The sequence below is a fragment of the Mugil cephalus genome, chromosome 17, assembly GCF_022458985.1.
Source record: "Mugil cephalus isolate CIBA_MC_2020 chromosome 17, CIBA_Mcephalus_1.1, whole genome shotgun sequence".
Taxonomy (NCBI): Eukaryota; Metazoa; Chordata; class Actinopteri; order Mugiliformes; family Mugilidae; genus Mugil; species Mugil cephalus.
The window spans coordinates 23110056-23136058 of NC_061786.1; the positions used below are offsets into that span (position 1 = coordinate 23110056).

Consider the following 26003-nt stretch of genomic DNA (forward strand, 5'->3'; position numbering starts at 1 on the left):
AAGACAGGAGGATGGAATACCTGCACGCTTTGTGTTGTTGTATGAAAGCCATAATATCCTGGAGGAGGTTTCTGGCTGGAGTTACAGAGATGTGAGTGGTACCTGAACGCATCATGTGAGTGCTCCCCCCCCCCCCGGGCATGGAGGCTTTTACACAGCGTTTCCTCTTGACAAGGAACTGGATGAATAATGTCCGGACCAACACCAACCTGCAATCAGTGCAGGATCAGGATCTGGTTATTGACTGGTTTTGAATATAGTTATTGACTGGTTTAGGACTTGGCTATGAACTGGTTTTTGACTTATTCAAAAAGATATGGGGTTTGGACATGACTATAGAATGGTTCTGGATCTGGTTATTGACTGGTTTAGGACTTGGCTATAAACTGGTTTTGGATGTTATATAACCTCCATCAGCTTGACCAGACTCCATTCAAAAATCTGCTAATTTAAGACCCCCTCTCCCTTCTGTCCTCGTCAGACCTGGATGACCCGGTGATAACAGTCCATCAGAGTGTGGGGGAGGCGAAGGAGCAGTTCTACTTTGAACGGACCGTGTTCCTCCGTTGCGTTGCCACCTCCAACCCCCCGGTCCTCTACTCCTGGAGGAGAGGGAGGGAGGTGCTGTCTCAGGGCTCTGACTCCGGGGTGGAGATCTACGAGCCCTTCTTCACACAGGTCAGTAAAACTAAACTAAACTAAATAACCTTCACTTAGTTTAATTAATGAATGAATTCATTAGGGCGTTAATTCATTAATCAGGTGAAGATGTTTGTGGTTTTGTTTCTTCTTCCAGTGTTTGAATGTTTAAGCCTCCTCCTCCTCCTCCTCCTCCTCCTCCTCCTTCTCTCTTATCTCCTCTCCTGCCTCGGTGCTGCCTCCCGCCTCAAAGACAGATGAGATGAGATTAGATGACATTTAAATGTCTGTGCAAAGATGGCGGACAATTTTTATTTTTTAATTTTTTTGGGCTATGGGGGAGGAGGAGGAGGAGGAGGAGATAAGCTCCTCATTATGAGTAGGGAGGAGAAGGTCGAGGAGTTCATGAGCTGAAAGCGTCACAGTCAAATGTGGTGTGAATGTTATCTCTCTAACGAGGCGTCTGATTGGCTGATCCACTTCAACTTCAATCAGGACGAGGAGGAGGAGGAGGAGGAGGATGAGGAGGAGTCGGTTTAACAACCAGCTAAAAGAAATATTTATTTTTTAATTTTAGGTTTTAAGTAATATTTATTTATTTAAAAAACCCATGTCCTATTTTTATTTTTCATTTCCGTTTAATACATTTTATTTTTCTGGTCGGACAATTAAGAATAAATTAATATTTTTCTATTTTTAAGAGTTTATTTTATTTGGAATTAAAACATTTTGTTTTTAATATATTTTTATTAAAAATAAAATAACCAGCTCAAAACCACATTAACAAACCTCTTGAATATTTTTTTATTAAGGTAATGTTAGAATAAAATAAAATCTCTGTGTTTCAGGGCGAGACGAAGATCCTGAAGCTGAAGAATCTCCGACCGCAGGATTACGCCGACTACACCTGCATCTCCTCCGTCAGGAACGTCTGCGGCATCGGAGACAAGAGCGCCCACTTCAGGCTGAGCAACAGGACCGGTACATGCCCAGCACCTGGGCCCTTCGTTAGGCCCTAAACCAGTGCATAGCCAGGTCCTAAACCAGTTTATAGCGAGGTCCAAAACCAGTTTATAGCCAGGTCCTAAACCAGTTTATAGCCAGGTCCTAAAACAAGAGAGAAAAAGAGAACGAATAAAATGAAAAATGAGAGCGGAAGGAGAAAGGAGGAGGAGGACGGAGGAGAAACAAAAGAAAAGAAGAAAGAAAGAAAGAAATACTAAATATAGGAAGAAGAGGAAAGAAAATAATAGAAGAGGGTTGAGATGAAGTGGTTTTAACTCTCATGTTAATGCAGCGACGTAATGATGAGAGTTTTAATCCTCTATCACATCCAAACATTCAACAGATCAACAGACGCGTTAAACATCGTCACATTTTCCTCTGACGCTCTGAAACGTTTTCTGATAAACTCAGTGAATGAACCTTCAGAGGCTTTAAACATCAATAATCCAGAAAGAAAAGCAGCTGAAGAAACACGGGAATAATAACGACAAAGATAAAAATAGTCTCTGCTGACATCAGCTCCCACGCAGCTTCTGAACAGGTTAAAGATGGACAATCATTTATTTATCGTCTGCATTCATCTGAGTCAACACGAGATTAGAAAAATACACGAGGACACGGATTTATTTATGGACAGGAAACAGCAAAGTAAACAACAAATAAATAGAAAAGTCTGGCTCATAATTTAAATTTGGACCCGGTTATAGACTGGTTTAGGACCTGGTTATAAACTGGTTTAGGACCTGGTTATAGACTGGTTTTGGACCTGGTTATAAACTGATTTAGGACCTGGTTATAGACTGGTTTAGGACCTGGTTATAATCTGGTTTTGGACCTGGTTATAAACTGGTTTAGGACCTGGTTATAAACTGGTTTAGGACTGGTTATAACGTTTAGGACAATGTTTGGACCTGGTTATAAACTGGTTTTGGACCTGGTTATAAACTGGTTTAGGACCTGGTTATAAACTGGTTTAGGACCTGGTTATAAACTGGTTTAGGACCTGGTTATAGACTGGTTTAGGACCTGGTTATAAACTGGTTTAGGACCTGGTTATAAACTGGTTTAGGACCTGGTTATAAACTGGTTTAGGACCTGGTTATAGACTGGTTTAGGACCTGGTTATAGACTGGTTATAGACTGGTTTAGGACTTGGTTATAGACTGGTTATAGACTGGTTATAGACTGGTTTAGGACTTGGTTATAGACTGGTTTAGGACTTGGTTATAGACTGGTTTAGGACTTGGTTATAGACTGGTTTAGGACCTGGTTATAGACTGGTTATAGACTGGTTTAGGACTTGGTTATAGACTGGTTTAGGACCTGGTTATAGACTGGTTATAGACTGGTTTAGGACCTGGTTATAGACTGGTTATAGACTGGTTTAGGACCTGGTAAAAATCTGGTTTTGGACCTGGGTATAATCTGGTTGAGGACCTGGTTATAAACTGGTTTAGGACCTGTTTATAGACTGGTTATAAACTGCTTCTGGACCTCGAACAAACAAGTTCCAGGACAGAAATAAATAAACAAACTTGTCCTCCTCCTCCTCCTCCTCCTCCTCCTCCTCCTCAGCTCCTCCCTCCATCAGGCTGCTCCTCGACGACCCTCTGGTGGTGAACCCGGGTGAGACCATCGCTCTGGTTTGCGTGGCGTCCGGCGGAGACCCGCCTCCGACTCTGAGGTGGACGAGGCCGGAGGGGGAGGAGCTTCCAAAGAGGAGCGTCGTCAACGGCGGCACGCTGACCCTCCCCTCCGTCACCGTGGACGACGGCGGCGCCTACAGCTGCGTGGCGTCCAACAACGTGGGCAACGCCGCCAAGAAGTCCACCACCATACTGGTCAGAGGTAGGAAAGCTAACCGTGCTAACACTGCTAACCATGCTAACGCTGCTAACCATGCTCTTTATTGGGTTGTCTGAACTTGGAGACTGAACTTCCTGGTAACCTCATGGTCTTTCACGGCCTCTGGAGACGTTTTGGACATTGCCTCTGTTAGACCACGTGGACCGGGGGCGAGGAACCACATGTGAACCATACATGTTAAATTCATTCATCTTGATTTTCTCCACTAAACTTCAAATATTTGAAAAGTTTCTCAGAAGTGAAACCGTTTCCTGACGTCCTCTGATAAAACTCCGGGGTTGAAATTTCCAAGTATTTCAGCGAGTTGCCTGATAAAGGGTTAAGCTGATAATTCTCCGCAGGGTCTCGCTGTGGTTTTTATATAAAAGTGATACGATGGGCAGAAATGGCTTTTTAATTCTGTGCTTTCATCACTTTGTCAATCACCCGAGGGGCTGTAGGATTTCCCAGCATGCACTGGGTGGACGGCCGGTGTGGAGCCAATCAGGGTTTTTTTTTTAAAAAAAAAAAAGAAAAGACATAATGTGTGGATTTAATATGTGTTGAGGCTGTGGAGCCGAGATAAGCTGCAGGCGACAGCATCAAACCCACGGGACCCAAAATTTAAGACATTTACAGACGTTTAGAAACCAAAGAAGTAGTAAAGACACAAACCAAGATGGCGTCTTTGGTTCTAGTCCGACCTTCTCCTTTTTCCACCTCCACATCCTCGTCCTCCTCCTGTTCTGTTTCTTCTTCGTTGGTTGATGCGTTTGTATCCGATCACATCATTTGATTGGGTCTCCGTGGTAACGGCTCACGGGCTCCACCGGACGGCAGCGGGTCAGAGGGTCGCGGCCGCGCGTCTATGAATAGCTTCGATTGTCCTCCTTCGTTAAGATTAAAGCCTGAGAACTAAACGCCGCCGAGTGTGTTTCTCCGTGTCGCTAAAAGGTCCGTTACGTAAGCCGAGGTGGACTCGACCGCTCGCATGTGAAAGTCACTGCACACGGCCGGCGACACGGACGCAAAGAGAACGTGTTCACCATGAAACACGTTTCCTTTTCCAGACATGAATATGTAACGCGGCCGGTTTTATTCATTCAGACCCACAGGGACCATTCACACAGAGACTGTAATTAATTCAACCTGCAGCTTCTCAACGATGTGCACTGAACTTATCCTCTAGAGCGCAGGTGTCAAACATACGGCCTGTGGCGCCGTGAATCTGTAAAGTGCAAAAATTACACTGAAGGCTTAACTACAATTTCTTCCAATAAAAGTAGCTGCTATTCCTCAGTTTTACACAGTTTTATTGAGTTAGAGTGAACAATTAAACTACACGTTAGAAGTCTGGACACACAAGAAACCGAATGAGATGAGAGTGTTTTCTTTACTGACTTTAATGATCCACGAGGGAAATTACTTGGTCACAGTAGCTTAGTTGCACATAAAAAAAAAAAACACTCTTAAAAACCACAAGTATAGAGAAAACAAAATAAAATTCAAGTAAAATTAAGATAAAATCTAAGTAACATCTAGTAAAATAATACAAATAGAAATAGAGTCAGAAGATGAATGTTAGTGTGGTACAATAATGTCCATTAACATGAGTAACATGGAATTATCTGTCAGAGAAAGATGAGTTGTTGTTGTACAGCTTAGAGCAACACTGAGACCTACAACTACACACATTTCACTTCTCTTTCTTAAGAAATGTCGGTTTGTTCATTACATGCTTTATAATAGTTCAGTTCATTAAATGTAAAAACTTTCATAATGTTCTTATTTGCACTAAAGCTGAAGCTAGGAGGAGCTGCTATTAGCTGGGAGGCTAGGAAGCAATGAGAAGCTACTATTAGCTGGGAGGCCTGGAAGCTAGGAGGAGCTACTATTAGCTGGGAGGCCAGGAAGCTAGGAGGAGCTACTATTAGCTGGGAGGCTAGGAAGCTAGGAGGAGCTACTATTAGCTGGGAGGCTAGGAAGCTAGGAGGAGCTACTATTAGCTGGGAGGCTAGGAAGCAATGAGAAGCTACTATTAGCTGGGAGGCCTGGAAGCTAGGAGGAGCTACTATTAGCTGGGAGGCCAGGAAGCTAGGAGGAGCTGCTATTAGCTGGGAGGCTAGGAAGCTAGGAGGAGCTGCTATTAGCTGTAGAGGAGGTCGCTGATGGAACATTAAGTCCTAGTAAAACTCCTCCTGCACCTGTTTGCTGAGAGGAACAATGACACCAAGTTATGACGTGTGGTTCCTATTAACGGTTAAACTACGTCTTTATGAAGACGATTCACGGTTCTTTGTTCTGTGTTGGACATTTGAAACTCTGACTCTCTGTCGTGCGTTTTACCTCCGTCAGGTCTTCGTAAAGGTCGGTTCTGGATCACGCCCGACCCGTACCACAACGACGACAACATCCAGATCGGCCGGGAGGTGAAGATCAGCTGCCAGGTGGAGGCCACGCCCCCGGAGGAGCTGCAGTTCAGCTGGCTGAAGAACGGCCGGCCTCTGCGGAGCTCCGAGCGGATGGTCATCACCCACACCGACACCGAGGTCTCGCCCGGCACCACCAACCTCGACATCATCGACCTCAAGTTCACCGACTTCGGCACCTACACCTGCGTAGCATCGCTGAGGAACGGAGGGACGCCCGAGATCAGCATCGACGTCAACATTTCGTCCACCACAGGTAAAGGAACGCTGCCTCTATGAGCTCAGGTCACCTGGTCTTTGGATATAACACAGGAGACAAACATACGGCCCGGAAAGTTGTCATTATTTATAGGTTAATACACTATTGTGTTACTGGTCTGAGGGGCTGAATGTGGCTCCTGAACTAAAGTGAGTTTGACATTTCTGGTCTAGAACATGACCTGGACGACTGAGAACATTATACAAGCATCGTGGGAAGTGTTAGAAGTTTATTTTATAGAAATAAAAAGAGTCCAGCATCAGAAGAATACAGCTCAACCACTCACTGTGCACATAATTAAAGGTTGGAAAACCTTTCTTCGTCTCTGGACCAAGTTGTAGTTTAGGCGTTTAGACCTAGACTCAGAGTTTTATCTTAAGTTGTTGCTGCAGAGGAAGCTTTGTAAAATAGTTTTTTTTTTGCTAAATGCTCCAAATCACTTCCCTCCATGACTGGATGGACCAATGAATTCTGAATTCTACCAGTGAACTCGAAAAGAAAATGTCAGGACATGAGTCCATGAGCTGAATGTGAAGAGAAACTGGGTCATGGAGGAAGACAGCAAAGAAAGAAAGAAAGTAGGAAAGGAAGGAAGGAAGGAAGGAACTGTCTTTGCTAATTTTACTGACAAAATGTCAACACAATTTGTCCTTATTACATTCAGGGGCTTGATAGTGACTATGATGCTATGTTTTGATTTGCTGAGGCCAAAGAGTGGGCGTGGCTTCCCTTTACATAATCCTGGCCAATCACAGCTGAGCAGTGTAATGACAACAGCCTCCTGATTGGTTCATCTCTGCTGGCTGTGTAATACCGTGTTCCACCACCCTTTAAAGGGGGCGCTCTTGTGCACATACTAGACATCAATCATTAGAGAGAAATAAGGAAGAAGCCACAGTGACACAGTGTTTGAAGGAGTGTTTTATTTAAGTGTGAGAGTCTCGGTGGCAGCGTCAGTATCTGAACTATCCCACTGAGCCTGTGTTTCAGAGAAGAACATCAGCAGATACTAATGGAGATGCTAATGGAGATGCTAATGGCCACCACGGCAGATCTGTCTCAGGTGTAAAGTGGTTGGACATGAGTGATTTATTCCCAACAGTGGCATCTGCGCACTTCTGGAAATCTAATTTAAAGCTTTTAAAGGCCTCACCAAGGAAAACGTGAGAGCCTTTCATCAGCGGAGTGAATGTACATCAGAGCTGAGTCATTAAACCTCAGGGATCTTTTCCTCATCCTGAGATCTGCTCCCATCAGGGCTGAGACCACTGGACACGTCACGATATGTACTGAAAAAAATCCTGAACACAAACGTGAGATGCTTGTAAATAATTTGCTCCTGCAGGGGGCAGTAATACGATTAGTAGAGTCATATATCAGAGAGAGTCTGTCCAACTCAGATCATGGCGCCATGTTTGCTACATCAGAGGTTAGATTCTACAGTTTAACCCTGTGTTTAAATAAGTGTCTTATTTCCACCATTAACGTTCCTTTAAATGTTATTAATATGTAAAAGGTCCTCACTTAAATATCCGAGCGTCTACTTCCTTTAAATATCTTAAATGTAAAATGCTTTGTAGCCCAATCACCTCATCAGTCATGGAGCTGTGTTTACCTTCTCCTCAGCCTCCGTGTTCATCCATCACCGTTAAAAGGTTGAAAAACTATTAAACTAGTCTCACTGTTATTTAGTATTAGCATTATAGCATTAGCATGCTAGCCATAATAACTTAGTAGTAACCGTGTCAGTTAAATGTTTCTATCTACATGGACATAAATTACGTGAACACATGGGTTTCACAGTATATATGACGCTAGCTGCTATTTTTCTGAGCCTTTAGTCTAGATAACTAGCTAGCATAAGGCTAGCATAGAGCTAGCATAAGGCTAGGCTAACTTCAAACTTCATTCATTTGTAAAGCAGAGATCAAGGTTCACATTAATGATGGTGTGACTTTATTTTTCTTTATAAAATCTTAACAAACATCAAACAGAGACATTGACATTTACCTCATCACATAATAGAGAGAAACCAGCTGACGTCCAGTTCTTCCTTTTAATCTTCTGCTCCATAACTTTCTCTGTGTTTGTTCACTGAGAAAAGCTCAGACGCTCTGTTTCCTGGTTGGACAGACTCTCTATAATATATGGCTCTGGATTAGCTTAAAACTGACACCAAAGTAGAAGAAGAGGAGTTTAGTCTGATGGTTGGTTGGTGGTCAGAAGCCGAATCTTCTGTTCTATTCTATTCTATTCTATTTTAAAGACCTGGTGTGTGTCTCCTCCTGCAGTTCCCCCGGAGCTCACCGTGCCCAGGGGGCGCTCTCACCTCATCGCTCAGGAGGGCGACACCGTGGACCTGCAGTGTCTGGTCTCTGGGAAACCCAAACCCATCATCCTGTGGTCCCGGGTGGAGGAGAGCAGCGCGGCGGCGGCGGTGGCAGCGGCGCCGCTGATGCCGGACGGGTCGGCTCAGACCGAGAGCTACGACGGCGTCCTGAGGCTCAGCAACGTGACCCGGGACATGAGCGGGACCTACCGGTGCCAGACCAGCCAGTACAACGGCTTCAACGTCAAACCCAGGGAGGCCCTCATCCACCTGGTGGTGCAATGTGGGTAACACACACACAGCACCCGCACACTGCTACACTGTCAGCCACAACATTATGACCACCTTCCTAATGCTGCTCAGGAGCCGTGGAGGCTCAGACTCACCTCTGAGGGCTGGAGATAGTCTGGTTTTAGTCTGGTTCTGGTCTGGTTTAGTCTGGTTTTAGTCTGGTTCTGGTCTTTGTTTTAGTCTGGTTCTGGTCTTTGTTTTTGGGCTTGTTTTGGACTAGTTTTAGTCTGGTTCTAGTCTGGTTCTGGTCTGTTTAGTCTGGTTTTAGTCTTTGTTTTTGGGCTTGTGTTGGACTTTGTTTTGGACTAGTTTTAGTCTGGTTCTGGTCTTTGTTTTAGACTGGTTTTAGTCTGGTTTTAGTTTGGTTCTGGTCTGGTTTAGTCTGGTTTAGTCTTGGTTTTAGTCTGGTTCTGGTCTGTTTAGTCTGGTTTTAGTCTTTGTTTTTGGGCTTGTGTTGGACTTTGTTTTGGACTAGTTTTAGTCTGGTTCTGGTCTTTGTTTTAGACTGGTTTTAGTGTGGTTTTAGTTTGGTTCTGGTCTGGTTTAGTCTGGTTTTAGTCTGGTTTTAGTCTGGTTCTGGTCTGGTTTAGTCTGATTTAGTCTTTGTTTTTGGGCTTGTGTTGGACTAGTTTTAGTCTGGTTCTGGCCTTTGTTTTGGAATAGTTTTAGTCTGGTTCTGGTTTAGTCTTTGTTTTGGACTAGTTTTAGTCTGGTTCTGGCCTTTGTTTTGGAATAGTTTTAGTCTGGTTCTGGTTTAGTCTTTGTTTTGGACTAGTTTTAGTCTGGTTCTGGTCTTTGTTTTAGACTGGTTTTAGTGTGGTTTTAGTTTGGTTCTGGTCTGGTTTAGTCTGGTTTTAGTCTGGTTTTAGTCTGGTTCTGGTCTTTGTTTTAGTCTGGTTCTGGTCTTTGTTTTTGGGCTTGTTTTGGACTAGTTTTAGTCTGGTTCTAGTCTGGTTCTGGTCTGTTTAGTCTGGTTTTAGTCTTTGTTTTTGGGCTTGTGTTGGACTTTGTTTTGGACTAGTTTTAGTCTGGTTCTGGTCTTTGTTTTAGACTGGTTTTAGTGTGGTTTTAGTTTGGTTCTGGTCTGGTTTAGTCTGGTTTTAGTCTGGTTCTGGTCTTTGTTTTAGTCTGGTTTTAGTTGCCCTCATGCTAATACAGTTAGCATTCGTCTGGCAGTTTACATTCAGTAAATTAGCATAGAGGCTAGTGAGCTTATTGTGAGATAGATGGTTAGAACAGCACATGTCAGGAAATACTCAGAATTAGTGATGAGACGCTGAATGTGAAGGTTCATGTGGTTCAACTGGTCTTGAGTTTAAAAAAGACGTTTCACCTGAGTAGCTTCTCCAGTTCTAAGGGACCGGAGGTTTTTGTCTTAATAAACTCTGAGACAGTGTGAGGATGTGGAACCAGTTTGGTATCAGGGTTTGTTTCTCTGATAAAAACCAGATCCTCCTGGTCGACTTATAATAGAAATAAACGAGTGCAACAAGGAGCCGGTCTTTTGAACGACTGCCTTCACAGAGCCATAAATCCCGTCTCTACCCAGAATGCACTGCAGGGCCCTGCAGAGGAAATGTCACCAAATCAAACTGCATCACGTCCATCAGGTCGGACAGCAGCGGATCTGCCGGATAAAAACACCGGTTCAGCGGAAACACACACCGGCAGCTTCTGGCAGCAGGTCGACGGTTAGACGCCGGTGCTGGAGGGCACGCGGGCGGCCGCTGACAGACACATGCTGCCTGCCCGTCTGCAGCGCGATCGAATCCTCCACTTTACAGTCTAACCTGCAGGCCGCCACGTCGCATGAAATACCATCAGCTCCCGGCTTCCTCCTGCTGCACTAAAAGGCTGTCGGAGCAAATCTGCTCTGCTGCTCCACTAGAAACGTTTCTGCACAGAGTCGACGCCGAAACTCAGCAAATCTGCAGCCGACAGCTTCGAGATGAAGGAGCAGAAACTGACTCATCGTTTTAGGAAGATGTTCTAGGGACCCTGCAACTTACTGGTCAGACGCTTTCCAACTGACTCCTCATTAATCCCTAAAATCAGACGCTTCTTAGCTGCAGTTTGCCAAATATTGGAATATAGGATATGTAACATTATTTATGATAATATATTTTATATTATATACAACAATATATATAATATTGGCATCTATAGTATTATCACAAACACTTTTTATAATCAAGCTTGAGATCTGAAAAAAAAATTAATAATCATCACAAAATATAAATACATTTCTGGCTTCATTAAAACATTTAAAGGAGCTTATAAAATATGATAAAATATGTAGAAATATTTGCAAATATTAATAACATGCTTGAATAGCTTAATAAAATATTGGACAATGTCAATATAAATATTTTAAAATCATAATAAGATATTTGAAAAAAAAATAATATAATATAATACATATTAATACAAAACAAAATATTAACATGACATATTAAATGGATTTATTGAATTAACTGTAACAAGATATTTGAAAATATTAATAAAATATTTTAATAGTTTCGTAAGATATTTTAAAATACGATATCTGGAAATGTTTAATATATTTTGCATAATTTCCTTGCAAAGAAATAATGAAGAAATAAATACTAGGAAGCTCAGGCCAAGAGAGCAGCCATTTTGGAAATAGCTGCCAGAGGCTGGTAACAGATGACAAGTCTCAGACTGTTTGGAGCTGTTTTGTATTGATTATGTTGGTGAAGCAGATATGAACGTTACAGGATTTTTTTTTATTCGACTAATATAAAAACGAACATCTCGTGGTGCGTTCGCTGCTTTCACGGCTTCTCTAAACAGATTAGAGCGAGGACACATTACAGGTGGATTACTGTGAAATAAATGGAACGACACACGCGTCACAGATTTAACTTCTTACTGTAGGAATGAAAAAAGAAGACGAAGACGAAGGAGAAAATGTGCTGAGAGTCAGGATGTAAATGAGTCGCGTCTGTGTGAGTCTGTCAGGTTTGTGTGTTACTGCCCGTTAATTACATCCTGCTCTGGTCTCAATAAATATGCTAATGGGCTCCACTTGAAGCTGGAAGATAAAAAGCTGTTGGTTTTTTTGACAATAATCCCTCACACTCTGTTGGTTTTCTGACCGGATTACAGAGACGTGAGGAGATGATGCTGCTGCAGTCAAGCTGTGAATAAAGAGGAAACTCGAGAGTGAAGCTTCTGCAGAAAAACCTCACAGTGATGTTACAACATGAGAGTCACTCTCTCAATATCTATCCGTCTATCTTACATTTTATTTTATTCTTTCTTTAAACGTATTAATCTAAGCGCATGCTGCCCTTTAACTGAATAAAATAAAATTAAAAATAGCTTCCTAATAGCAGCTCGTCCGAGCTTCGTGTTTAACTGTTAAGACTTGAGTTTTTGTTTTGTTGAGGATGAATCTTTTTTGCTGGTAAATGTTGGTGTTCAGAGCCTTAAATGCAAATAAGAAACAATTATAAATATCTGCGTTTTAATTTATGCAAAAAGTTTATTTCATCTGATTTTTTGTGAGTAATTATTGATCGTAAATTATGTTAGAAGCCTCATATAGAGCATGATAAAGGAAAAATATCCAAATCTATTCTTTATATAAAAAAAGGGATTCTACATTATTCTCTTATGTCACCATATATGACATATAGTGTTGAGGTCTTGGAAAATGTAAATAAAACAAACATAGATCCTATAATTAAACTTAGAATAATAAACACAGCGAGTTATTGTGAACCTACTAACCCACTATTTATAAGATCACGTTCTTTAAAACAATGGAAACTACGTTTTGAGTAATTTAAGAGGATCATTGATTTTTGAAGTGAGAACTAATTTAAAGTACAAATGTGTTTAAGTTTAAAAATATGGAATAAACTCCCCCTTCAAATGTAAATGAATTAATAATTATAAATTACTACAATGATTATCACTGAGTGTGTAGGATACACAGATATAAAATATATTCATTCATCTTCATCAGCTGTTTGTCAGCATCCATCACATCACTGCCTCGTCCCTGGAGCCAGGCAGCGTTCGTACTCCATCCATCACCATCACGACGTCTCTTTTCCTGCCTTAGTGCCTTTTAGCAGAGCTCTGAGGTTAATGCCCGTCCGAGTTTAAACGTTTCAGATACTTAAGAGGTTTGAGGATATTTTCAGAGACGGTTTGAATCCCCCCAAAGAAAGAAAATGAAACTCAGCAGCCGTGACTTTGGTTAAATTTAGGCTCCTCAGTCAGGATTTAAACTTTATCAGTTTGATGCAGTGAGTCCAACTTTGAGGTCCATTTAAAAAATGAAGTCAATAAAAAAACACGTCAGAAAAGATAAAGTATTAGAAACGTCTGTGGACTTCAGACGAGTCACGGTTCATTTTGTTCACTTTATTTGATTGTTTAAATCAGATTATATTATAAACATTGTGTCTATACAAAGAGTCTCAGTCTTGTCCTGATTAACTTGAAACTTGTCGTTGGAAGAGTTGAGATTTAATCGCTGTCTTGAAAGTCTCGATGCGTGGAATTTGTTCTGATTAGTTTAGAAGACTTTTCATTGAAGGCTGGGGAAATTAGTTGAGCTTTTATTCGTGAGTCTGGAGACTTTCCCTTGAAGACTTGAAGCCTTGTTCGCACAAACCTGTAACTCCTTGAGATTTGTCACTTGAGATTTGTCTGAAACAGGAGAAACATGATAATTATCAAGAAAAACCAGAGACTCGAAGCCTTAACTACCAGACTTGGAATTTGTTCTGATTTTTTCTTTAACTTGGTTCATCCGACTTGTGACTTTTCTTTGTGGCTCTGGAGACTTGATACCAGACTTTTGACCTGCCATCAAAAACATGAGACTTTTCCCTGAAGACATCCCTTGATACATGACTGAAGACTTGGATTAGCAGAGACTTTTCCAGACAGACTTGAGACTTTTCCTTGGAGACCTGGAACTAGTTCTGACTTTTTCTGGAAATTGGTTTATCAAACTTGTGACTTTTCTTTGGAAATTCTGAAATTTGATACTGGACTCAGGACTCGTCCTGAAAGACGTATCTCAGTCATGACATGTGACCTGAGATTTGTCTGAAACATGAGAAACGTGATAATTATCAGGAAAGACCAGAGAATGGATTCACCTGAAACTTTTCCGAACAGACTTGAGACTTTTCCTTTTTCTTAATTGTCAGGAAACTTGGGATTTTGGATGAGATTAATATTTTCTTTAAAGACTTCACAATGGCCCTGATAGACTGGAGACTTAAGGGTCCTAAAGGATTTTAAGAAATGATATAGACTAAAGACATGTCCTAACTGACTTGATACTGGAGTTAAACCTTGTTAAGAAAATTAAAATTTGATAGTTTTCCTTGAAGAATTGGAACTTTTTTAAACAGACCAGGAAACCTTTGAACTTTTCTTTGTGACTTATGAAACGACTGACTTATGAGACTTATGATGGCTAAAAGTTTTCCCCGCAGACTGAAGAATCCTCCCGAATGACTTGAGACTTGTCCTAAAGAGCCTTGAAAGAGACTTGGACCTGAAAACATGTCTCATGTCTATGATTCACTGCCCATAGAGTCTGATCAGCTGTGGATAATCACGCCACAGTCAACACTTAGATGCTGCGTCCTCATGCATGTCCTGATATTTTCCCGTTTTGTCCTCCAGTCCCTCCCACCGTGGAGCCGGCGTACACCGAGGTCCGCCAGGCTCTCGGCCGGGCGTTCAGCCTCACCTGCCGCCTCCTGCGAGCTCACCCGGCTCGCCTCCTGAAGTACGAGTGGAAGCTCGGCTCTCGCCTTCTGACCGTCGGGCAGTTCAGCGACGACAACGACGACACCAACTACCACGTCAAGGCCCTGAACCGAGAAGGCTACGGCGAGTACACCTGTGACATCACCAACGAGGCCGGAGCGGGACGATGCACCTTTCTGGTCACAGGTAGGGCGGGGCTTAAAAACTGTCGATACCAGCACCGATACCAGTAAAACGATACCGATATCAGTTGAGTGCTTAATTTAATTCTTTTTAAAAGCAGTTGTATAAACGTCAACATTCCTTCACATTCAAAAGATTTTTACACAAATACATTTTGAAAGTACTCAAATTACTTTATTGACTAACTGTACAAACCTGCACAACTAAGTTTATTATTATTATTATTATTATTATTATCATTTGTAATTTTCAATATCACAACCATGAACCAATATTCTAACATGATGAAGCTCTTCATCAAACATGGAGAATCTGACCAGTCAGTCCTTCACTTCTTATAGTTGATAATTTTATATATATATGTAAAACCAGTTTGAGAAGACAACGCCTTGTAAACACAGTTTATTTGCCTTCGTGTTTGATGAGGTGCTTTATCAAGTTGCTCATATTCCCCGAAATAATCTTGTTGCGTTTTATGCATCTGCTGGTACCAGCAGGTGTGTGGTACAGCTGGTACTTCTGAGTGTTTTGGTAGCATCTCGAGACGCGTAACAACCAAATCCACCACAGAAAATCCACACACAAAAAGCCAAACTGTTGTTGAGGTGATGGACCAATCACACGGGACATTGAACGCTCGCAGTGATTGGCTGCAAGAAAAACCATGGAAACCATAATTTTTTTTCTAGATCTGTGTACAAACAGAACCGACTGCAGTAATCACTCGACAGGTGTAGTTTTGATACTACTTGGTACTGGCTGGTTTGGGTCGATGCCTGAAAGGTAGCGATACCCGGCCTTAGTTACAGGTGAGGCCTAATGGGACCTTACTGTTAATTTATTTCCTCTTTCTGATCCTGAACAACTCAGTCGTGACTTGGTTGATCTTTTCTATTCTACGACTTTCAAAAACTAGTGGTGCTGTCAGACCAGGACCTATTTCCTGATATTTACGGACGCCTCGAGGTTGTCAGAATAAGAGTAAACAGTTGGTAAACAGTTGTGTTCTCTGAATGCAGAGGCCTGGTCTTAGTCCCGTGTGTAAATGTGGCGTCCTGATTACGAGCTGCCCAGCAGAGATGCCGTGTCAGCGCTGAGAGACTTCCTGTAAAACCCGCGAGTTTAAAGCCTCTTATCGCGACCGGCCACCGAGGCAGCGCCGCCACGTTCTGCAGGCGGCAGCAGAAAGTGCTTTTAAAGAGGTGGAGGTGGAAAAGCCAAGGATGGAGAGAGCGGATGGGAAAATGACGGGCGATTATGTCCAGGAGTTGTCATTTGTCGAGGTGAAGTTTGTGTTGTTAATCATTTTTAAACCTCACTCATCCTGCAGCGGCCAATGAGGCGACAGCAGAGCTTCAGGAAGTGACAGAAATTAAACATGAAACTAAACTCTGACTGTCGCAGGGAGTCTATTAAGACACGCAATCTCTTCTCCAAGGAGACGTTGTTAAACAAAAGTCTTTATCGCCACAGATTAGATAAAAGACTTTAACATAATTGGCTGCGGACTCTGAGATGGATCGATCGATGTGGTGAAATCCTCCCGCCGACGCTGCTCTCTGATTTTTCAGTTTGAAAGAAGTCAAACGCTCTCGTTCAAATTAATTTGAACACAAACCACTTCCTGTATTGATCCCACATATCGACCCGCGCTGTGTTTCTGGCTCGGCTCCATATCTTTGCGTAGGTGTAATTTCAGCATCTACGATTAAGATCCTCAGACACAATCTCAGATACTTTGATGTCATGAGCGTCCAATCAGAACAGCTTCATGTGTATTGATCAGCTCAGCTGACTGATGTTGAATATTAAGGAAGTCATGACTGAGCCCGACTGATCTGCTCACTTTTATATTTTTAATAAATATCAACAGTGATCATAGTGCGTGATTACGCCAATTCAATAAGGACAGATTTACTGAGACAACATACATGATCATAGTTTAGAAACATGCAGGGGTGTAGTTTAAGAACATTATGTACATTATCATTAAAAAGATTGACTTTAACTTAATGGGAAATTTAAAAAAAGTCTAATAACCCTCCCTAGTGCATAGCCCGAAAATTAATCTAAAACAACTGGCTAGGAAGAGCTACTATTAGCTGGGAGACTAGGATGAGCTACTATTAGCTGGGAGACTAGGATGAGCTACTATTAGCTGGGAGGCTAGGAAGAGCTGCTATTAGCTGGGAGGCTAGGAAGAGCTGCTATTAGCTGGGAGGCTAGGAAGAGCTGCTATTAGCTGGGAGGCTAGGATGAGCTACTATTAGCTGGGCTAGGAAGAGCTGCTATTAGCTGGGAGGCTAGGAAGAGCTACTATTAGCTATGAAGTTAGCAAGAGCTACTATTAGCTGGGGTGCTAGGAAGAACTACTGTTATCTGGGATGCAAAGAAGTGCTACTATTAGCTAAGAAGCTAGGAAGTGCTACTATTAGCTGGGAGGCTAGGATGAGCTACTATTAGCTGGGAGGCTAGGAAGAGCTGCTATTAGCTGGGAGGCTAGGATGAGCTACTATTAGCTGGGAGGCTAGGAAGAGCTGCTATTAGCTGGGAGGCTAGGATGAGCTACTATAAGCTATGAAGTTAGCAAGAGCTACTCTTAGCTGGGGTGCTAGGAATAGCTATTATTAGCTGGGAGGCTAGGAAGAGCAGCTACCTATTAGCTGGGAGGCTAGGAAGAGCTGCTTTTAGCTGGGAGGCTAGAAAGAGCTACTATTAGCTGGGAGACTAGGATGAGCTACTATTAGCCGGGAGACTAGGATGAGCTACTATTAGCTATGAAGTTAGCAAGAGCTACTATTAGCTGGGGTACTAGGAAGAGCTACTGTTATCTGGGATGCAAAGAAGTGCTACTATTAGCTAAGAAGCTAGGAAGTGCTACTATTAGCTGGGAGACTAGGATGAGCTACTATTAGCTGGGGTGCTAAGAAGAGCTACCATTAGCTGGGAGGCTACGATTAGAGTCTGTTAACGACCTGATACTCTCCTGTGATTGGAGCACGTTGTTCAGACTCAAGGCGTGAACGAAACCTTTCAGGTACAAACAGAGTGAACGTGGTGATGTCGTGAACTCTGACCCCCGTGTCTCCCCAGGAAAGGCCTACGCTCCGGAGTTTTACTACGACACCTACAGCGCTTTGTGGCAGAACAGGCCTCGAGTCTATGGCTTCAAGCTGCAGTGGACGCAGATGGAGCCCAACGGCGTGGACCGGATCCTGGCCTACAGACTCGGCATCAGGCAGGTCGGTACAGAACAGACAGACCGGGCCAGACCGGGTGGTTCCGACACTAGACTTTGGTTTAGTTTAAGGTTTATGTCTGTAACTCAATTACTGCCTCAAATATCTGCAGTAATCAATGATAAATCAATGACTCAATACATATGTAGCCACTTTACATAAAGAAGAAAAATAACAAATGAGAATCAAAGAATTTGCAAAAAATCATGCAAAAAGAAACTTTCATGGGTCAGGAAGCATTTTTTTCATCATAAGCTGATTAAATGTGCAGAAAAGCTGGATATTATGTTACAGTGACTTTAATCCTGCACGTGTCCTCGCTGTGTTGAGAGTAGGTCACATGACACAGGTCACATGACACACACACTCATACACCTACACTTCTTCCATGTTTGTAAGGACCTGATGCTTCAGGATTCGGGGTCGGGTGGAGGTTCAGATCCGCTCGAGCGTCCTCACATGAGCACGAGCTCAAAGCTGTGTGTGTTGGATGCTTTCTGACCAGATTGCAGTAGCTGGAGGTAATCCTCTCTGTCTGACAGATATAGGACACAGCCTCTGTTTTAACCCTCGCTTCCTTTCTGAGGCTCCAGGTTCGGATTCAGAGAAGCTCAGTTGAGCTGTCAGCTGCTAAATCACTGCTTCAGTTATGAGAAATGTGCAGGGCCACGAAAAGCCTCGAACAGCAGTTAAACTAGTTTCTTACTCAAACTTGGGAGGTCTTAAAGTGTCATTCCAAAAGTGAAAAAGCTCCAAAAGGCAAAAAGTTAAATTCAAAAAGTAAAGTTTAAAACTCAGCGTAACTAAATATGTTTAGATTTTACTTGCATCCATTATTTTTTAATAAATGCATGAACAGCTACTTTTATTAGCTATTTTTTGAAACAAAATACTTAAAATAATATATCAACATAAGACATAAAAGTGGAAACTTGAGCTGCATTGTGAAGGAACACTGTTATTATTATCTACAATTATACAGGATAACAAATTAGTTCATAACCACTGGTCCATGAAACATATTACTGCCCCCTGTAGGGCAACATTATTTACTACGGCTGCACTTTAGATTCTGTTTGCTTTCCGCAACTTTACTGGTCATTAACGGGTCATTGGAAAACCACCCAGGTAAATCAGATCTGCTTGTAATTCCAGGTGAGTATCAGTATTAATAGACTGTAGATTCTGCAGATTCTTCTGATAAAAAAAAATAAACAAAAAAACAACGCTGAAGACTTGGAGGAAGCATCTTCTGGAAACACGATTTGTTTGTTATTTTAATATAAACTGATCTGAAATGAATCAGACTAGATGCAAAATATGAATCAGTAAACAGATGAGAAAATGTTTAGAAAATCTAAAATGATGTGACAGAAAGTTCTGACAATAAAAAGAAGCAGAGAAGAAGAATCAGCGTTTTACAACTGGGTAAAATTCTGGATGAAACTAATAAAACTAATTAAACAAAAAAACTAAACGTAAATTCAAACATCATGTAACATCTTGCAAAAATCAGTTTGTTAAAAAAAATACCTTTGTGTGTTTGGGCGAAATGTGTAAATATTTTATGTTTATTTATTTAAGAAATGTGTATACTCTCATTATGAGGACATCCGTCCATGTGGGGACAGACCAGGTCTTAATAAATTCAACCTCATGTTTGACTCAGGTTGATGTTTAGTTTAAATTATGGGCTGATTTCACTCAGGTGTGTGTTTACTGCAGTTTCTAGCGGTCGCTGCTCTTTTACCTGAGATCTCACCAGCATCATGAGGACACACAGACATGTGGGGACATCATGTCTTAAAACTCATGAAGAAATGAGGTTTAGCTTTAATAAAACACGAAATTATTTTATTTTTTTCTTCCGTGTGTCTCAGATGGGTCAGTCCCGCTGGTGGGAGCAGGAGATTCCCATGGAGGGAACCATCCAGAAGGGGGAGCTGTTGACCTACAACCTGACAGAACTCGTCAAACCCGAGTCCTACCTGGTCCGTCTCACCCCCATCACCCGCTACGGGGAGGGAGATGCCACCGAACGCACCATCACATACAGCGGTACGTTACCTCACACCGTATTTTATTCAAACAAAAATGTCAGATGAATTTTTAACGTTTACGGCTTCGCTGAAATATCGCAATTTGTACCAAGCTTCAAACTCCTCCTCAGACGGGAAGATTTTTTTTTTACCTTTAAAAAAGCATCATGTGTAATTTTTTGCCAATTTACAGCTAATTTCCTTTAATAATTTACCGAGAATTATCTTCTATTTACGTCTAAACTACAGGATGTTGCCGTTAAAATCTGTTGAATTCTGAGAATCAAAAAGACAAAGTGTTGCTGCGGCGTATTTATTTATTAAGACATTAAACAAAAATTACATTTTAAAAAGATTAGATTTAGATTTTTTGGAACAAATTGTAAAGTTTCTCACACGTTATTTCTCATGTAAGTTGTTTTAGAGAATGAAGCAAGAAAGGTTGGAAAAAGGACAAAATAAATGGAGGAAAGAATGAAGGACGTAAAGAAGAAGGGGAGGAAGGAATGTAGGAAAGAAAGAAGGAAACAGGGAAGTAGGGAAGGAAACAATTAAGGAAGGAAGGAGCCCAATAAGTAACAGTAGCTCCTCCTGTTTCCCATTTTGCATCCTGAACACTGCCCCCTGCTGGAGTGAAGAGTCATTCACTGACTTCCTCTAAAAGCAGGTGGTTTTACAGCGATGTGTTTGTGTCACTCTGTAGAAACGGAGATTCAATAAAAAGGGTTAAATACACGAATCCTGACGCTGGTCCTCACAGAGATAGAAGTTCACACTCTCAGCTCGTTAATTAGTGCTGGTTGGTAACGAAGCACGAGCTCGTTTCAAAACGAAACAACAGCTGTTCACACGGATCCCGACAGCTGCACCATGTGTTTGCTGCTTTATCAGTGTTTATAGGAAGGAAGGAAACGATGGAGGGAGGAAGGAAGGAAGGTCCTCACTTTGAGGCGTCTAAAGATGTGTTTTCATTTCTGTGTTTTATCGGTTCATGTTTAGATGTCGTCATGTTCTGATCCGACTCTTTTGTCTCTTGTTCCTCCACAGCTCCTGTTAACCCACATCTCAGTGAGTATCCGTCCACTCCTCATAACGTTAACACACATAGCAACACACACAAAACATACTTCTCTTCTAAATATAAATATATCTATAATATCTGTATCTAAATATACTAAAGTACAGCAACACAAACCGTCTCATATAGAACGACTTTAAAGTTAGTGAAAAGTTTGGATAAATAATAATAATGGAGCTAGGAACCTGAGATTAGGTCCAAATGTTCCTGGTATGAGGAATTTACCACTAAATCATATTTATTCATAAACATTGCGCTAAATAAGACCAATGAACTAGAATCAGAAAATAAATATGTGGAGCTCGTGGTTGATAAAGTAAAACTACCTTTAGTTATGTTTTATTCACAATCCAGATGAACTAAACCAAGTTATTACGATCAAATGATTTAATACAGATAAAAACAGATAGATTGTGTAGATAAAAAACAGGGAGAGCAGCAGCAGCAACACAACCACAGTCACATGACAACAATGACCCGACGTCATAGTTCCAGCGTTAAAGCCGGATTCTGCGTTTGCTGAGTGAAGACGTGCAGGCGGTGAAGACTCTCAGCACTAATCTCGTTTTTCAGTCACAAACATCGAACAGCTGACCTGGAAACAAGCAGGAATCAGAGCAGAGTGTAAAGCTGCAGCCGCACGGATCCTGAGCTTCTGATATTTGATTTGAATATAAACCCTGAACGCAGCTGATACGACGTCTCTCGTGGTGTTTGTGTCGTCTTTACTTATTTTAACAAAAAAAAAACTGGATCATTCATTAAAATGTGTCTCCATGAACTGGTTGTGTGTGTTTTTGTAATTCTTGTGTGTGTGTGTGTGTGTGTGTGTGTGTGTGTGTGTGTGTGTTCAGGGGAGTTCCAGTGTGGTTTCGAGGACGAGGCGTTGTGTTTGTTCTCTCAGGACAAAACGGACGAGTTCGACTGGACGCGTCACAGCGCCGCCACGCGGGACACGAAGTACACGCCCAACACCGGACCCAGCTCGGACCACACGGGCTCCAGACAAGGTACCGACCCGATCAACACACCTTCATCAACACGACACACAGCAACTAACTCTGATCAACACACCTTCATTAACACGGTTTAACGAGGAAAATGGATTCAGAGAAGACGCTTCATCCAACCAGCTGCTTCAGTTCCTTCCTTCCTTCGTTTATATTGTTTTGGATAAAACTTTTATTCCCTCATTCACTTACTTCTTGTTGTAAACCTCGACTCTACTCCACTATGTTGTCGACACTTCAAACCAACAGCAGCTGATTCACGTCCTGATCGTGTTTATTTCTCCAGTGGAGCTCGATTCATGATTTATTCTCACTGTTCTTATGAAACCGGTTTTATCGATAACAGACGCTGAAACGTAACAAGGAAGAAGTTGTGCAGAGAAAAGTTTGGTTTGGTGTCATGTCAGGAAGGTGGAGACCAAACTCCTCCTGGATCCCAGAGTTTCTCCTGCAGCTCTGAGGATTAAAACTCACGGCTGACTGTTAATCAGCCGGTCGGACGGCTGGACGGGCATCGAACCGGTGAGGACGGCGACGCTCTGAACACAACAAGAGTCTGGAAATAAGAAAGCAGCAGCGACGCCGCCCGAGGAGTCGTCCCTGACTGAATGGGAGCAGCATGATGGACACACTGCAGCGTTTTGTTCTGCATCGGATTAAATGTAGTTTCTTTCTGCAGCGCAGCCTCCGGGGGAAGAACGCGTTAAAAACTGGCAGTGACACAAATAAATGAGGGAAACAACCATCCACCTCTGGCATTTCTGTTAAAAACAACATCATAATAATGAAGAAACTTAAACTATTTAGATGGAACAAAAACAAAAGCCCTGAACAGAATCACAGCACAACAGTAAAATAAAGTGAATGTGTTTTAAAACGTATAAATGCACAAGGCATTAGTAATAACAGGGAAATCTATGCTAACACAAGCTAGTCAACTAGCTTTAGTAGGTTCCAAGAGACACTTGTGACATGTTTGACATATTTATTATAGACACAAGTTTTCCACTCGTTAGCTTGTTTAGACTCCAGTAGTTACCTAGCAACAGTGCGCACGACTTCCTGTGTTGAAACCACTCCCCCTGGCTGCAGTACAGCTCATAAGCTCCACCCCCTCTATGCTAGTTGGCGGGGCAAATAAATTTTATTAAACTTTTAGTTTTTAGTTTTAGTTCATTATTTGATGCTACAGAAACAGGATGTGACGTAATGGCGACCACCAGTTGCCATGTCAACAGCTCCAGAAAGATTCCTGACGGACAGTGAGAGTTATAAAAATATTTTTTTTTAGAAAATAAGTTCATAGTATAATCCAACATTTCCTTGTAACTGGTGGAGGCAGAGCCGAGCGTAGGATTAATTAAACAAAAACATGAGCGAGTCTGGAGAAACTTTGGGCGGGGCATTGTGATTCTGGAGGGGCGGTCTGAGGGCGGGGCCACCATATCGATGCCCCGCCCTCAGACCGTACTGATCAGACTCCAAACTCACAAGATGGCGCCGCCCGTGTCCCCAGGAAAATAGCATCAGTTTAGCGAATGAGAGGTGTCCATATTTATATACAGTCTATGCGTAAAACTAAGAAATACAAATGAATTAAGGCTATTTACATAATAAAACTAGCAAAGAACTCGTCATATATTAAATAATAATCTGTGTGAATTCCGCTTTATCATCATGTGGACATAAACTATGGTGGTTTAATCTTAAATCCACTCCTCAGCATTAGTGAGTTTATAATTGCTAGCTGTAAGGCTAAAAGCATAGCCACATATTTTAGCCTAAAAGTATAATCGCCTAAGTCACATTTGTTTTCAGAAAACACCATTTTTATCAGCACATTAGTAGTTTTATTGACATTGTAGCAGTAGGTCTCACTGGCAATTATGCCATTAGGCTAATGATTAGCTTACTTGGTAAAATTAGCCTCTCAGCTAGCAGAAGGGTTAAATAGTGTTTGACTGCAGAAGAAGCGCTAACATTAATGAATATAAACACTAGTTGTTGCTTCCATTGCAGCCTTATATTTAGCACAACAGGCTTTTTACCTAAAAGCATGAGATAGCAAGCAGCTAACTCGCTAGAACTTTCCCAACGCAGAATCAATCAGATTCATGACAAGCTGAACTAAAGTTGGTTCCTCTTTGCGGGCAGAGACAGACAGGAATTAAATATGTGTTTGATGTGATGGATTCAGACAGAACAAGCCTCACTCAGGAGGAACAAACACCTCCAGTCTGGACGTTTCATCTCGACACCATGCTGCTAAATTGCCACGTTGTCCGATGAGGTTTGGCATCCGTCTGTGGCCACGCATGCAGAGGGCGGTTATCGGGAAAAAAGCAGCATGTCAGTGTCAGGCCGACTTTCACAGCCTGATTAGAGGAAGACGCGTCCAAGTGAATTATCTTCACGCCGTCACACTGACACTGGATCTGTAAGAAGCTTCGTGAGTCGACCTGTCAAACTGTCCAGTGTTCATTCAGCTGATTAAGATAACTATAGCTTCTATCCCACAGATAAAACACTTTGCACATAATGATGACAGTCCAGAGCTGTGAGTTCTGTGTGTTCATTTACTTTATAACACTGAGCAAAAACTTTGACGTTTTATGAGTCAATCAGAGACACTTTCCTTCACATTTTCTCCTAAAAGGTTTCAGAGATTAAACACGTTCCCTCATATTTAGTCAAATCAACATGACGAAAATTAACACTAATACATAAATTACAGCAGTTTAGGGAAACGTTTTCTGTTCTGCACACAAATATTTGGACACTTTCACATGTTTCATTCTGTAAAATATCAAATTTAAAATAAAATAAGTAGTAATAGTTTTCTAGATGTTCATTGGCACCATAGACTGTATTTAAATATGGACGCCACGTCTCCACTTCCTCCCATTGGTCCAAACTGATGCTATTTACCCAGAGATAAAAGGATTATATCATATCATAAGGGCGGCGCCATCTTCTGACTTTGACTTTGAGCCAGATTCTGATCAGTACGGTCTGTGGGCGGAGCCACAATATTGATGCCCCGCCCACACTTCCTCCACACTCATTGTACACACGGTTCACTCTAAACTAAAATTAAACTTATCCAAAACTTTGACTCTTGAACATTCATCAACATTATATTAACTACATAAAACGACAGAAACCATCCTTGAATAGAATTTATTTGACGTCGCGTCCACTAACATAGACGGGGAGGAGCTTATGAACTAAACTGCAGCCTCCAGCCACCAGGGGGAGCTCTACTTGCTTTGGCTTCACTTTAAAGGAAGCGTTCCTCCATGCATCTTCTATGGTACACATGAAGTAAAACAAAATGTCCGTTGACGTCTTTGAACATTTATTTCAATCAGGAGTAACTGGAAAGATTTAATTTAATAATGTGCACAATACGATAATAATAATAATACCAGATTCTTTGGTGTGAGGGTTGAGGTTTTTGTACGTCCTCCATCAACCTCGACCTCCTCCTGCTGACTCCAGATGAAGTTTTATCAGAGTAAAGGTCCAGAGCCAATTAAATACAGTCAGTGTCTAACCATTTACTGGTTATAGTAAACGTGGGAGTATTGTCTAAGTAGATTCATTAATTAATTACCACCACATCATTGTTGTGTTAAAGGCTGAGCGACTCTTTGTTTGAGCTTCAGGAAAAACTGAAACCTGGAAACGTGGTCGTCAGAGAGAAACCACCACAGAGCAAAAAAAAAAAAAAAAAAAAAAAAGCAGAGCGTGACTCACGACCTGTCGACTCCGAGGACGCCTGCTGCCTCCGCTCCAGGCGAGACCAGGCTAAATAATCTAATGTGATTGGCTGTCAACACCTGGCCATCAAACCCTGGCCCCAGGTGGAGGAAACCCAACCAACACAGA

General features: G+C 41.9%; 1 protein-coding gene across 3 annotated transcripts in view; it reads left to right on the plus strand.

Annotated features, from left to right (window-relative positions):
- Positions 1-26003, plus strand: part of mdga2a (MAM domain containing glycosylphosphatidylinositol anchor 2a) — a 61503-nt gene that overhangs the window by 27273 nt on the left and 8227 nt on the right. The window contains exons 4-14 of one of the 3 annotated variants that reach the window (XM_047611731.1): positions 482-678; positions 1488-1620; positions 3220-3492; positions 5845-6174; positions 8469-8789; positions 14477-14749; positions 17840-17988; positions 19866-20043; positions 21072-21092; positions 21957-22112; positions 22792-23181. In XM_047611731.1, coding sequence (XP_047467687.1) covers positions 482-678; positions 1488-1620; positions 3220-3492; positions 5845-6174; positions 8469-8789; positions 14477-14749; positions 17840-17988; positions 19866-20043; positions 21072-21092; positions 21957-22112; positions 22792-22832 — 2072 coding nt within the window. In that variant the 3' untranslated portion in view covers positions 22833-23181. The other 2 variants (XM_047611732.1, XM_047611730.1) reach the window with 2 other exon arrangements.